The sequence below is a fragment of the Hydra vulgaris genome, chromosome 08 (assembly GCF_038396675.1).
Source record: "Hydra vulgaris chromosome 08, alternate assembly HydraT2T_AEP".
Lineage (NCBI taxonomy): Eukaryota > Metazoa > Cnidaria > Hydrozoa > Anthoathecata > Hydridae > Hydra > Hydra vulgaris.
The window spans coordinates 63,874,056-63,889,326 of record NC_088927.1 but is presented as its reverse complement, the minus strand read 5'-3'; the positions used below and the strand labels follow the sequence as shown (position 1 = coordinate 63,889,326).

Sequence of the window (15,271 nt, the reverse complement as noted above, 5' to 3'; positions counted from 1 at the left end):
ATAGAAGGTGCAATTTGTCTTTATTTTTTCATGACAATACATTTCCTTCATTACTTTGATTGCGCGCTCTGCACATTGATTACTTCTGGGGATCTGTAGTATGGATGGCTCTCGCTTCCAGTGATTTTTCAAAGAGCTTAAAGCCTTTTTGTATGGATTCAGCCAAGTTATTGAAGTTGTTTTCGTTGTACAGTTGATCTGTAAACCAATGGTCTGCCTAGCCATACGATATAAATCGATGCTCTCTGCAGAACTGTTTATCAATTCCGTTGATGTGCTTGCCATTAATGTGTAAGGACCAACTTTCCATATGCAACTTTTCAATCATTTCTTTTTTCAGTTTGATTGCCTCTTCGATTGTTGACTTTTAAATAGCTGATTGACATGGAGTTAGGATGCCAATGTCTTCATGAGCCAGTTGCTTGCATATGTTAGCAGCTTTGTTTGTTGATACTCTTGTGTAGGTCACCAAGTTGACTGCAATTTTGCTTTTATGATGTTTTCTGCTTGGTGTAGGAGTAGTCTCAATTTCTCCCTCTTTATTGTTTTCATATTCACTGTTGTCAGCCTCAGAGTCAAAACTACTAAAACCAGGATAGTAAGATGATGAGTTGGATGACCTATTAGAAAGTTTTTGTCTTTTAGAGGGATGGATCATTTCTTTACTGGCTGCTTGGCCTGTAGAGTATCTCACTCTTCCTTTGCTTTCCACTTGGAAATGGTACAACTGCTTGTCCTCGGAAGATAACCATGTTCCATCCACTTTAGTAATATCAAAAATTTCATCAAGGGGTTCGTAGCTTCCCCACTTGACACATTCATAATAACATTTTAGTATTTTATCAAGCTATATTAGTATAGCTTGATCAGATACATGAGGAAAATTTAGTTTATTGTTCCACAATTTGGTTTTGGTTTTGGTCCAAGGAAATGGTAGCGTCTAATAATTTGCTTTTGGAGAGGCATTCTGCACTTTTCTTCCAGTTAATATTCTTTCTAAGAGACCATTCTTCTTCTTTTATGAGTCTTCAAATTTTACCAGATTATTGGTCGCGACATCCTTGTTCTTCTGAATGCTACTATCGCTAGGCTTGTACGCCACCATGTGTTGCTTCTGTAATAACTATAAAATTAGATAAACAGCTATATATACACAGTCTAAATTGTTCTAGAATATTCTAAATTGTTTCAGAAAGTTCTAAATTTTTCTAGAAAATTCTAAATTATTCTAGAATATTCTTAATTGTTTCTTAAATGTTCTAAATTGTTCCAGAATGGAATTTTCCAAAATGTTCTAAGGTTCTAAACACTTCTAATCTATACAGGTTTTAAATGATTTTCAGCGAAGCCACGTGTATACTAGTAGCAGTAACAAGATTAAAAAAATGACGATTTGTAATTTTAATTGCAGGGTGACCTTTTTTTACAACCTAGAGGAATTGAACATGTTTTCAATGTTTTCTAACAAAAGTTCATCAATTTATGACACAGGAATTTTTTTTTTTTAAAAAGTCAAAAAGTCATAACCCTAATATATATATGATAAAAAACAACTTTTAATGTTCATTAGTTAATTTTCACCATGTGCTATTTGTAGTACTATCACTGAGACATATTTTCAAACACGTCCGAATTTGTTATAATAATTTGTCAGAAGAGACTAATTATTACAGGCACACTTTGCATTTAGACTTTTAACACTGCATATTTGAATTAGATTGAATACTAATAGCATATTTCATACAGACCAGAACAGCAAATGAATCAAAGGGAATGACAAAAAACCATCTGACATCTGGAAAAAACCCTCATTATTAGTAGCTCTTATACTTTATGTTGCAACAATGAAGTGAAAGTAATACCAATAAATGAAAATACAGTTAGAAGATAAAACAATGAAGTATCTGCTGATAAAACAAGACTAAACAAAAATTCAGTTAAAATATGTAGGGTTATTCTATAAAATGGTTAGTCCAGTAAATACCAAATCAAGACAAAACACTAACTTAATTAAGACAGAGGACCAACCAATAAATGTTTTTTAATAGTAATAATATTTTCCATATTTTTGTTTCCAATAAAAGTGGGACAGATTAATGCCATTAGGACTACTTCAGCATTTCATTTTACGAGTTACGCTAATAACAGTTAATTATTTTCCAAATGTTTAACAGACACTAATTAGATTATACTTAGAATATATTTAAATAACCAACAAATATATAATATATATACTAATTGAAATAATTGTAAAATTAAAAAAAATACTAAAACGTTCTATTTATAATTTTAAAAGTCAATTTCGTTGAAATCTGCTGGTTGGTTGGAATCATATCATACAGTAAAACATTGTTTTTTTTTTTTATTAATTCAAATCTATGAAAGATCTTCTGTTATCCAAAAGATTGACTCTTGCATTATGCAATTATAGTTCTATCTCATTAGGATTGGTGCAACAACTTTGACATATCAACACTTAGAGTTGCAAAAAAATGTTGTTTTTTTCTCTTGCATTTTTTGGGTCAAAAAACATGTTTGTTTTTTTTTGGCAGTTTTGTTTTTGTTTTTTTGTTGTTTTTCTTTTGCTTTTTTTACATTTTTTTAGTTGCTTTTTTTGGAATTATATTTCATCCAATCAAAAAAATTTCGTTTTTCTAGTAGTTTTAGTTTATGATCATTAGCACAAATACACTAATATAATTTATACACAATATACACAATATAATTTATATTTTTGATAAAAGTTAAATGAGCTATAAGTTAGTTATAAATCACTATAGACTGTATGGGAAAGTTTATTTGTATTATCATGTTTAAAAATTGTATCAAATTATTGTATTAAATTATACATGTATCAAAACCAATTTAGTTTATAAGTTTAATAAACAAATTAAATTATTTTTAAGTTAGTTATAAATCTACTGTATATACTGTATGGGAATGTTTGTTTGTTGTTTCTAAATTTAATGAGTGTAACACAATATTTAGGAAGTAAGAATTTACTAACTACTGTGTTACACTCATTATATATAAAAACTTAACAATATGTATTTAAATTATATAAGATATTATAAATGTATTTTAACTATATAAGATATTATAAATGTATTTAAACTATATAAGATATTATAAATGTATTTATACTATATAAGATATTATAAATGTATTTAAATTATATAAGATATTATAAATGAATTTAAATTATATAAGATATTATAAATGTATTTAGACTATATAAGATATTATAAATTCATATAAGAGCTTATCATTATTTTAAATGAGTTTTTAAGAGACAGTCTTTTATGATAACAATGTTAGACATAAAGAAATGTCTTTTAGTTTTACTTATATTCAAAATTATAAAAAGCTTAAGTTGATACAAAACATACTGATTCATATAACACTTTCAGTTAAAATAATATATTTAATAATATAATATATAATGATATAATATATAAAAATATATATTTATATACACATTTTAAAAAACACATAACTATTAATAATAATATACAGATATAAATTTTTCAGTTAATAAATAGAGATAAAACCCAGGAAAAACACTTTAAATAAATTAAAAAAAAGAACTCAATAAACCTGAAAGTTAAATGAATAGGTCAGACTTTTAAAAGATGGGACATGATTAGAAACTTCAACTGTAAAACTAAACAGCCCAGTTGTATTTGATGGTATAGGAATCATAACCTCAAAGGGCCTAGATACAAAAAGTGAAATAAAAAAGTCATTGTTAGTTATGTTATTAGTGGAGAATATTATTGTTTTTCCTATTTCCACTCCTTGCACTTGTTCATGATTTGCTCCATTACAAAATAAACCAGCACTTCCACCAATCCATATCATGTCATTTTCTTGAATTTGATTATTAATATTTTGGATAGGTATTTCAATCACTCCAGTATCATTTAACAGAAAAATGAATTCTAAAATAAAAATAAAATCAACGTCATCATCATAATCATTATCATCATTATCTTCATCATTATCATCATTATTATCATTATCATCATCATCATTATCATCATTATCATCATTATTATCATTATCATCATTATCATCATCGTCATCATTATCATCATTATTATCATTATCATCATTATCATCATCGTCATCATTATCATTATTATCATCATCATTATCATTATTATCATTATCATCATTATCATTATCATCATTATCATCATCATTATCATCATCATCATCATTATCATTGACATCATCATCATCATCATCATCATCATCATCATCATCATCATCATCATCATCATCATCATCATCATCATCATCATCATCATCATCATCATCATCATCATCATCATCATCATCATCATCATCATCATCATCATCATCATTAGCACCATTGTTATCATTTTGTCTAACCCATAAAATAAAACTAATTTTTAGTACACAAATTTATTATTAATTAATTGAGCACAAATAATAACAATGCTGAAACATTTAGAGCAATTTACAATTTAATATCAAGTTTAAAAAAAACATCAAAAAAGGTATATTTATTTGGTATATATAATGTATAACAATTTTTGAAAAATATTATTATAGTGAAAAGTACTTTTTTTATTTAAAAGTTATATACTTACTAGTTACAACCAAAGCTGTAATAATAGATGAATTTGGAGAAACAACATCTTCCATTAAGTCTGTTGAAAAACAGTCAGTAGCACAATCCATGGTAAAGGAACAAAAAGTAGTAGAACTATTGCATATTGGTCTCAAAATCTATGAAAGAAAGCTTGGTAGTGAAATATATTCTGTAGTGTAACTTAAAAGAGTTTTTTCTTTTATTAAGTAAACTTATAATTTTGATGAACTTGTTTTAAAATTTCAAATAACTAATAAATTTTGAGAATAAATAATTATTTATCTTTATTTATTACATGTTATTTCATACATACATATTATTACATAACTGTGTGATGTATAAACTATAAATTTTCTTAAATACATATCTTTATTATTCACTATTTGTATTTCCATTATTGTAAAGATTGGACAGAAATTAAAAGTAAAAATGAAGTCATCAGTAAAAAAAAATATTTTTGCTTGGTTATCATAGATTACAAAAACTTTTTAAAACTAACTAAACATTTGGAGATTTACAAAAGCTTAAGAGGAGAACAAGTTAATTTCCCTTTGCACCTCTTGTTTATCTGTTAATCATGAAGTCTAGTGTTTTATGGTTTCTTGACTGATAGTTAACTCACTTGACTTAACTGATATCTCAATTTACAGATTGTTGCCTAAACCTTTCTTTGGATATAAAACTTTACTCTTTGTAGTATCTTTATCTTTGTAGTATATGAAGTAACTAAAGTATAATACTTATTTTAACAATTTTAATATTGAGATTTTAAGAACTCTGTGGTAACTCTTAAAGAGTCTATTTTTACCAGTTTTATGGCATTAATGAGCAATGACACATGATTTCCTAAAATGTTTAACTTTCAAATAAGTTATTTTGTGGTAAAAAATTATTTACTATGATAAAAAAATTAAAATGGCAATATCATAATTTACACATTAAAAATAAAAAAGTTTTTTTCGTCTTAATAAAACTTCTTTTTCATATCTTTTTTTAAACTTCCTCGCAAAAAGGAAACCTTTATTTAAGATGAGAGTTTTTCAAAAATAATATTTAGGGAGAGCAAAAGAGTTAAAAAGTACAAAAATAATTGACTGAAAAGCAACAAAAAAGTTGACAGAAAACTTAAAAAACTGTAAATAGTATAGGTCAGAAAAAAATGAAGACAAAATAGAGTTTTGAAAAACATGAAGACAGAAAAAGAGTTTTGAAGGATTAATACAAAAAAAAGACAAGATGAATAAAAAAATTTTTGAGCACAAATGAACAGTCTTAAAAGACTTGTATTTGTATATCTTGTCTGAAAGAAAAGTGGGATCATTAGAAAAACCAAAATGTTAAACTACACCAGTCACTGCAAGAACCAGTCACAGAAAAGAAGCCACATTTAAGATCTAATTTTTTAAACTTCCTGTTTTAAAAACCAAGTTTAAAACTTTTTGTCAGGAGAATAAAGTTTTGTAATTAAACTTTAAAAGCAAGATTATCAGGGAAAACATTAGTATAGATAAGGAACAACTCAGGACCTGAGATGGAAGCTTGCAGTATACTAGAAGATACTGAACATAAAATTAGTGTTGTCTAACAAGGGCAACTTTAATACTGTAGTTAAAATAAAATAATTCAATGATTCTAAAAACTTTATCAGATACACCATAAAGCTTATGGAGAAAACCAGCATGCTAGACATTATTAAAAGCTTTTGATAAGTCAAGAGAAATATTCCCCATCTAATACTACAATTTAGTACACAATAGAACCATTCTGTGTTTACAGTTAGTAAGTCAACAATAGAAAAAAAGGATTTAAACCTATATTATTTGTCAGAGAATAAATTGTTGAACTTAAAATGTTTGTTAAGACCTTGCTAATAATATTAAGAAGACCAACTGAGTGATAGTTAAAAAGGCAGCATGCAAAATTAACCTCAACATATAGTAAAACTTTTGCCAAGATCTTTATTTATTTTCCTGAATTTTGAAAATATGAGTGCAAAGAAAACAAACCTTGTTCAAAACAGAACATATTTAAACATTCTAAATTAAAAGATATGTAAAAATATTATACTTATAAAATATAATTTTATGAATTAAAAATATATTTACATTGACTCTGAAAATGAAAAAACGCTGTAACCTTGCTTAATTTTATAATAAATTGGGAAATTTTAAAAATCACATGTTAGCCTGAAATTGGGTCATGTGTGACCTCAAGCATATTGACATAATAGAGAAAAAATTCCTAAATATTAGAAAAAGAAAACTTTATTAAGTTAACAGTTGTTTCAATAAATAACAATTTACTGATTTAGCCAGAGGAAGACTAATAAATGATAAACTGCAAAGTGGAAGCAGTTTTTTTTTGCCACTTGAATTATATAAAGAACAAATATTATTTGGTAAATAAAGCTAATTGAATTCTACTGGCTTTTAAGATTTCTACATGTTGAAATAGTATCATCTGAAAAACTTAACAATTTTTTTTTACCCACATGTGAACAAACAACTGTTGTTAAAACATATGAGAATAAATGATAAACCACATGTGAATAATTTTTAAACCACATGTGATAAGTTGTTTAACTTCATGACTAATTTTTAAATCATATGAGATTAATTATTAAACCACATGTGAATAATTGTTAAACCACCTGTGAATAATTGTTAAATCACGTGTGAATAATTGTTAAACCACATGTGAATAATTGTTAAACTACATATGATTAATTGTTAAACCATATGTGAATAATTATTAAACCACATGAGATTAATTGTTATTTAAATATTGAGTTTAAAATTATTTACTTTTTAATATTAACCTAAAGAGATTTTAATTTAACTATGTAATTTATTTTGAATTTAACAAACAGTTTTTTTTAACACAAATATGTTAAACTTTCTTTAAATAAAACTATCATTGTTATTCAGTTTTAGTGGAAGGTATAAAACAGCATAGTTAAACAAAACCTGTTTGAAATTAGTTTATACGATATTGTTTGCTCGGCTTATTCACAAGGGTACAAAACATTTCACAAGAATAGTTAAATTAACATTCTTAAAGTTTCTTTCAAATAACATTAATGTGTTAGGAGTAAAATTTTTTTTACAATGATTTAGTAGCCATCTTAATTTTTTTTTAAACTTTTTGTTGATGATGTCAAGTTATCTAGTTCTTATTGTGACATGGATCTTGTTCAAGATTTAGCTGTTGCTCTAAATAGGCTTGCAACCTGGACAGAAATTTGGGAATTAATAATTGTTAGCAATAAATGTTTTGCTTATGTTTTAATGTCATTGTCAAGCTCTTATCAGCTCTTTGTCGCTTTTTTGAATTAATTAGCAGGAATAAAGCAACTGCTTTTCGCTGTGTCATGCACAATCTATGATTGAGTCAGTTTCTCAAATAATTTAAAACATGAATAATACTTATAAAACAAAAAAATCCATCATTACTATTGAATTGTTACAAATTATAGTTTACAAACATTTGTGGTCTTTGAAGTAAACTTTTTTCCATTGTGTTTTACCTTTTAGAAAGTTCACCAGACCTACTTGCTCTTTATAAGACTAATTTAAATTTGGCTGTTTCATCTTTGGAACACATGCATGGCCTGAACATACCTATAAATGTTTTTTTAACCGTTTTTCAAATAATCAGGTTTGAATCCACTGACTTTTATGTGCTTGTCTCAATCAACCAATCTTTTTGTTCTTTATTGTTTTAATTATTTCTAGGACTGCTATTATTTTGATATCATTTCTGGTCAAACCAACCAAGCTTTTTCTTGTTATTTTTCAGCCAACTTTACTGTTATTCGTGACTTTAAAGCTCATTGCATTGAATGGTTTAGCTCTAGTATGACAGGGGCAAATACAGCATTATAAAAAAGAGGGGGTCTCAAATGAGATGGGTCGGGGAGGTGTGTCCTCTTCCCTGGGAAAAATTTCTTACAATTTTAAAAAATTATATCTGGATCTTATAATAATATTAAGAGGCAATTTATCAAATAATGATAATCAATAGTTAAAATAATAATAGTTGATAATGCTATTGCATAGCATTATGGATAGTTTGGCATACCCTATGCTAACAAAAAAAACATGGCAACAGTTCCATAACTCACTTTTTTTCTATGTTTATGATGATTTGGCATTTCAAAATTACTTTTCTTATTTTTTGAAAAAAAATTTTATTTACAGTTACATTTATTGTTTATATTTTAATTTTAATGAATTAAAATCAAGAATATTAAGAATTTTAAATCTTTTACCATGGATCCACTTTAACTGTTTTGCAGCAAAATCAAGAAGATTATCCATTTACACAAAATGTTTTTTTAGTTCTGTATAAAAAAATAAAGTTATATACCTTGAAAAAAATATACAGTTATTTGTATGGACTATAGTAGGTTGTGGCTTTAAAGTCATTTTTTCAATTCAACTTAATCGTTTTTCATTTGTGGGAATGGAACTGTCAGAGCTAAATATTCAAACCTTAGTAACAAGCACAACATTAAAAAATCTTTTAATGGTATGTTTTGACAATCATGCTACTCTGTATTTATGAGGCGAATCACTTCTCATAGGCGTTCATACAAGTTTATACAACGTAATTGCCAATAAACTACTAAATAAAACTGTTATAGAGAAAAATGGCAAGAGGTCCGGATCCCCATGAATCCTCCCCTGTATTCACCCTTGATTATAAGCGAACTTGCTGGCTCTAAAGTTCTAAACCTAAGGTCTTTCTCAACTTCTTAACCTTGTGATTCATTTTCTAGACAAACCACTTATCTTCATTTATTAATTTATTTCTTAATCTCCCTAACTTGTGCTTATTTTCTTCTTGTTTTTCCTTAGATAGTTAAAATCATGATTTCAAAAAAATTTTATTTTGTACTCCTTCAATATCATGTTTGTCCTGTAATTGTTATCTTACTAACGTATGGCTTTTAACTCTATACCTAATATTGCACCTCTTTTGTAATTTTCTGGATTACAAGCATGGAAGCTTTTTAAATCAAACCTCGCTCTACCATCTTGATTTTTTTCTTCTTGTGTAGCTGCTATTTCTATCTTTTTCACAAGAATAACAATTCAAAAAATATTTTTCTTTATCATTGAAAAAAATGATGCAAAAAAGCTATTGCCTAATACTAAGGCTTATTATTTAGAGATAATCAAATTTTGCATTTTGTTTAAGAAATAAGGTTCTAAAGGGAAAATTTTGGAAAATCTTTTACATACCATTAAGAAAAGCAAGTTTAACATTCTCTCATATATGGATCTGATCTTATTATATTTCCCAATTACAAGGCAGAATTATTTGCAAAGAATTTTTACTCAAATTTATTTCTTGAATCTTTCAAATCTTTTCTTAAATCTTGAACTTTTCTAAACAACACTCTCCTTCATTTCTAAACAACACTCTCCTTCATTTCTAAAAAATACTCTCCTTCATTTCTTAACAACACTCTTCTTCATTTCTAAACAATACTCTCCTTCATTTCTAAACAACACTCTCCTTCATTTCTAAACAACATTCTCCTTTATTTCTAAACAACACTCTCCTTCATTTCTAAATAACACTCTCCTTCATTTCCAATAACTTCTGGGGTTACACAAGAATTGATCCATAATCCTGTGTTTTTCCTTATCTATAATGACAGTCTTCTTGATAATTTTATCTCAAAGTGGTTACATTTGTTAATGATACAAGCATACACTCTAGTCTCGACAAAAAGTCATAACTTATTGATCACATAGAACAGGGAGCCAATCATGAACATGATCTCTTTTTTGTAACAGCTTGGAGCTTGCAATGGCTAATAAATTTTAATATAAACAAAACTCATTTGTTTACTGCTAATAATTAATGCAATATTGTTGATACTTTTATACTGATAAATGGCAACACTCTTACTGAGTTTTCTACATTATACTTTGTTTAAGGAAACTTGTTTCATTAACCAAAGCTCAATCTTGTTTAACTTATCATTCAGCAAAATTTGTCTTCTCACTTTTAAGAGTAATAATTAAAGAAATACAAAAAGATATGATACATAAAAAAATATAATGATAATACTGAAGAAGTAGTAAATTTTATGAATCGTCATTGATAGAGAATAAATACTGGGTCTTGATCATGCAAAAAATTGATCCAGTAGAGTTTTATGTTAAACAAATTTTTCAGATAACAGCAATAAATGTTCCAGAAAAACAGGTTTTTAGCACTTTAGGAGATACAACTTGTGCAAAGAGGTCATTAACTAAACCAAATTATATCATCTCAATTAATACTTACAAAAAAAATCTTTACATTTTATTAATGTAACAAATGTGGCAGTGATCTAGTTTTAAATGTTTGTTTAGTTGCAAGCATCCAATGTTGGATTTTGCAAGAAGTTTCAAGTTGAATCCTCACCACACCCCTAGTAGTACCACACCAAAATTGTTTAAATATTTCTGTGCAGCAGCTATATTCCTTAAGTTTTGTGCTTTGGAGTTGAATGATTATGAGGGTGTTGTAACAACAGTTAAAAAAAAATGCTTTCTTGACTGTAGAGACCTCATTAGATTGTTTTAATAAAAAATACTTAATTATCCTAATCATGTAATGTTTGTTTTGTTATTAAAAAAAGATATTAAACTAACTTAAAGTATTAAACTAATTCTTTGTAAGTACAAAGTTGATGTTGTTAACTAGTTTTTGGTTTTAGCCCAAGTGTTGTTTTTATAAAAAATGTTTCACAATACTAATCATGTTTTCCTAATTATGTAGTATTAAAAATTATGTATTAAAAATATATCAAATTATATGTATGAAAGTATATGTATCAAATTTTTTATCAAAAGTTTTTTTATATTTGAATTCTAAGTACCCTGTACTGATCCCTAAAGAATTCAACTGAAGTCAAACTAAATAAATAATTTAGTTAGTAAATGTATACTAAAATGATTGTTAAAAATAAAAATAATAAAAATAGAAGTAATTAAATAAATTAAAAAAAAAATGTAGAAATACTTATATTAAATAAAATTAAAAAACAAAAAATATGTAATAAGAAAAAAAAAAAAAAAAAATACATTTCTGGTTTTTAAATAGTGTTTTTTTTTATTTAATTAGTCATAATGTGGCAATGTACCTAAATTAATTATTTTTATTAAGATTGCCATGTTTTGATTAGTTTGAGAGTTGGTCAAAGCACTGATGTTGGTTCTGGCTGTAAATTTAGTTTCTGGCAAGATTTTTGAAAAAAAAAAAAAGAAGAAGAATATAATAAGTTATGTAAACGAAGAAAAAACTTATTTATAAACTTTGGCATATATATAATTCTGACATAAATAAAATTCGTCGAATGGTCACACACGAGCAAATGAAGTACAGAAATGAAGTACATTAGAATAAAGGAGAATTATTTTTCAAATAAGGCATACTTTGACAGTTGTCAAGACAAAAAAAAAGATTAATAGAGGAATATTTAAAATATAAATAAGACAGACAATGCACCTAAACAGTACTAACAATAATAATAAAAAATAATTTGTTATATAAATACTAATATGAACTAAGATAAACAAAAAATATATCACCAAACAAAAAATAAATAAAACAAAAAATACATTAAAAAATAAAAAGTATGTATACAACAATGAAAGGCCTCAGAATGGAATGGATTTTTTTTTTTTTTTTTAAAAAAAAGAAGAATATAAGTTATGTAAACAAAGAAAAAACTTACTGCAATTTCTAAAGCTCCTATGTCAGATACTTTTAATTTCACTTTTGTAAAACGACCAGGTTTTAAAATAACTTGCTTTAAAATAAAACCTCCTGAAAGATTGCACTTTTTTTCTGAATAATTATAAACTGAAAGTAAATCTAGTCCATATGCTGAACGAATAATGTCTAAAGAAAATTTATATATTTAAAATTATTTTCATTTAATCTTCTTTGAAAAAGAAATCATATTAGAGTTGATGTATGCTTACAATCTAAACTTACATCCCTCACAACACCTACCACCCTCCATGCTAAATATGTTGACTATTTGTCAAGATTTGTGTTTTATAGTTATGGAACAAAGTGAAGGTTGAAACAATAATTTTTAACAACTTAAGTACAAAAAGACTCTTCAACTGCAATGACCCCTAAAAAAGTTTTAATGTAGTAAAAATAAAACCTAAATCTTATCTGTTTACAGGTTAAACTCAGGCATAGCTCATAATCAGATTGTGTCGGTCAAAGATGTGTGTGTGTAATCTTTAGAAGTGAAGGTGTAACTTTTCATATTGTTTGTGAACGATTTAATTAATATTTGGTGTAAATGAAACAATGATGAAATGATAAAATAAACTTTATACTTGATTTGAAAATTAAAGAAATGATATTTTAAAATGATAAAATTGATGACACTATTAAATAAAACTAAGATTAAATGCATTAGCATACCTGCATCAAATAATAAAATTTTATTTGATGGGAGCATAAGAGTTACACTTATGTTTGTTCCTTGTGTAATAACCAAAAAATAATTGTAAAAACCATTAACTGGAACTGCAGATGTGATTAAGTGAATACCACCAACTTTTTCATCAATTTGTATCCATGTTGTAGTAATAAACGGGTTTGTGAAAGCATTTCCTATTTCTTGTGACCACTGCTGTAAACCAGGTAAATAAAAATATCTTCTTATCAACATACCATTGATGTTTTGAACATCTAATGGTAAGTTACTCAGTAATGGTCTCACATACGCACTTGATACATCACCTTAACACAAACAATTATCTATGTATATATATTTATACATTATACATATATATATATATATATATATATATATATATATATATATATATATATATATATATATATATATATATATATATATATATATATATATATATATATATAGGCCTCAACAGGAAGCAAGAGCTTTAGCTCTCGTTCTTGCTGAGACATTTTATGGGAGCAATTTACAGCTCTCGCAAAAATGTAAAAAAGTATATTTATCATTGTAACTAAAATGAAAAAACAAAGCCATTTTAAAAAATAATAATTAATTGGATAATAAACTGCAATCCTTTTTAAAAGGCATGATTGTTCCATAAAAAAAAGAGTACCAATTTAAATGCAAATGTTTTTGGTTAGATAGGCAAACTGATAAAATACAAAATTATTTAACTAATAAAAAATAAAAATATTAAACTTTAAATTATTGCATAATAATTTCTATTTTATGTAATGAATTATATATTTTATATATTAATTACTTTATTATATTATTTACTTTTGTACTAGAACTTTTGATTGTTGTAATAATTCTTAAAATATCTGCAGTAAAAACAGTAAGAAAATATAAAATATTTTCTGTTAGCAGTAAAAACTCTTATAGTTCTATGTCAAACTTTTTATGAACTAAGTAATGTTGTTAATAAATAAATAATTAGCTAGTGTGAAAACCCAAAGACAACTCTCATCTAAGGAACTTTTTCACTGTGCAATAAATGACACTTGTTATGTAAATATTCTTGTAACATCAATGTTACAAACATACTTGTAACAAGTCTAAAACCAAATTTTGTAATAATAAGCAATTTTTTTAATGAACAAAAAGATAAATCATGCAAAAACCAAAAGAGAGTTTTTCTCTACTCTCGCTCTCATTTATTCCTGCCGAGGCTTGTATACATATATATATATATAAACATATATATATATATAAACATATATATATATATATAAGTGTATATATATATATATATATATATATATATATATATATATATATATATATTATATATATATTATATATATATATATACATATATATATATATATATATATATATATACATATATATATATATATATTATATATATATTATATATATATATATACATATATATATATATATATATATATATATACATATATATATATATATATATATATATATATATATATATATATATATATATATATATATATATATATATAAACATACAGAGTTTGGAATTTGCAAAAATGAGGTCGACAATAATATGCCGACATTAATCTTATAGAGCATGAGGTCGGCAAAAATAAAAATAAAAACATAGAAACAAGGTCGCCAATTTTTTGCTGACCTAAACACTTCTAGGTCAACCTAATGCTGACCCTAATTCTTAGGGCTGATATATATATATATATATATATATATATATATATATATATATATATATATATATATATATATATATATATATATATATATATATATATATATGTATATCAGCCTGATATATATATATGGAGTCTGGGAACAAAAAAGCCCTAAAATTTTAGCTACACCTGCCCCAAACGTGAGAGCAACACACAGTGTGCCCAGGACATGAAAAAATTCATTTTTCTGACCTTTTATTTTTTCACTTTAAATTGTAAATTTATGTTGTGTAAGACATATGTAGGTCATGGCAAAAAAAAAATTATAAATTCATCAAACCATTTTGTTTTTATAGCTGTTTGAAGTTGAAGAAAAAGTTGACTCAAAATATTTGTATTAAAACTGTACCAATACTGTTTTTTAACAATAACTTTGAAACGCTATATATCAAAATTGACTCCATAAATTTAAAAAAAAATTCTATCCTGGTCTGTAAATAATATTTA

The 15,271-nt window shown here is 25.7% G+C and overlaps 1 protein-coding gene across 2 annotated transcripts in view; it reads right to left on the bottom strand.

Annotated features, from left to right (window-relative positions):
• LOC101236989 (uncharacterized) overlaps positions 1–15,271 on the bottom strand; it is a 127,051-nt gene that overhangs the window by 66,785 nt on the left and 44,995 nt on the right. For both annotated transcript variants that reach the window (XM_065804152.1, XM_065804151.1), the window contains exons 4-7: positions 13,070–13,390; positions 12,360–12,526; positions 4,620–4,758; positions 3,598–3,941 (exon numbers count right to left, since the gene is read on the bottom strand). In XM_065804152.1, the coding sequence (XP_065660224.1) occupies positions 3,598–3,941; positions 4,620–4,758; positions 12,360–12,526; positions 13,070–13,390 (971 nt within the window). The remainder of the gene's footprint in view (positions 1–3,597; positions 3,942–4,619; positions 4,759–12,359; positions 12,527–13,069; positions 13,391–15,271) is intronic.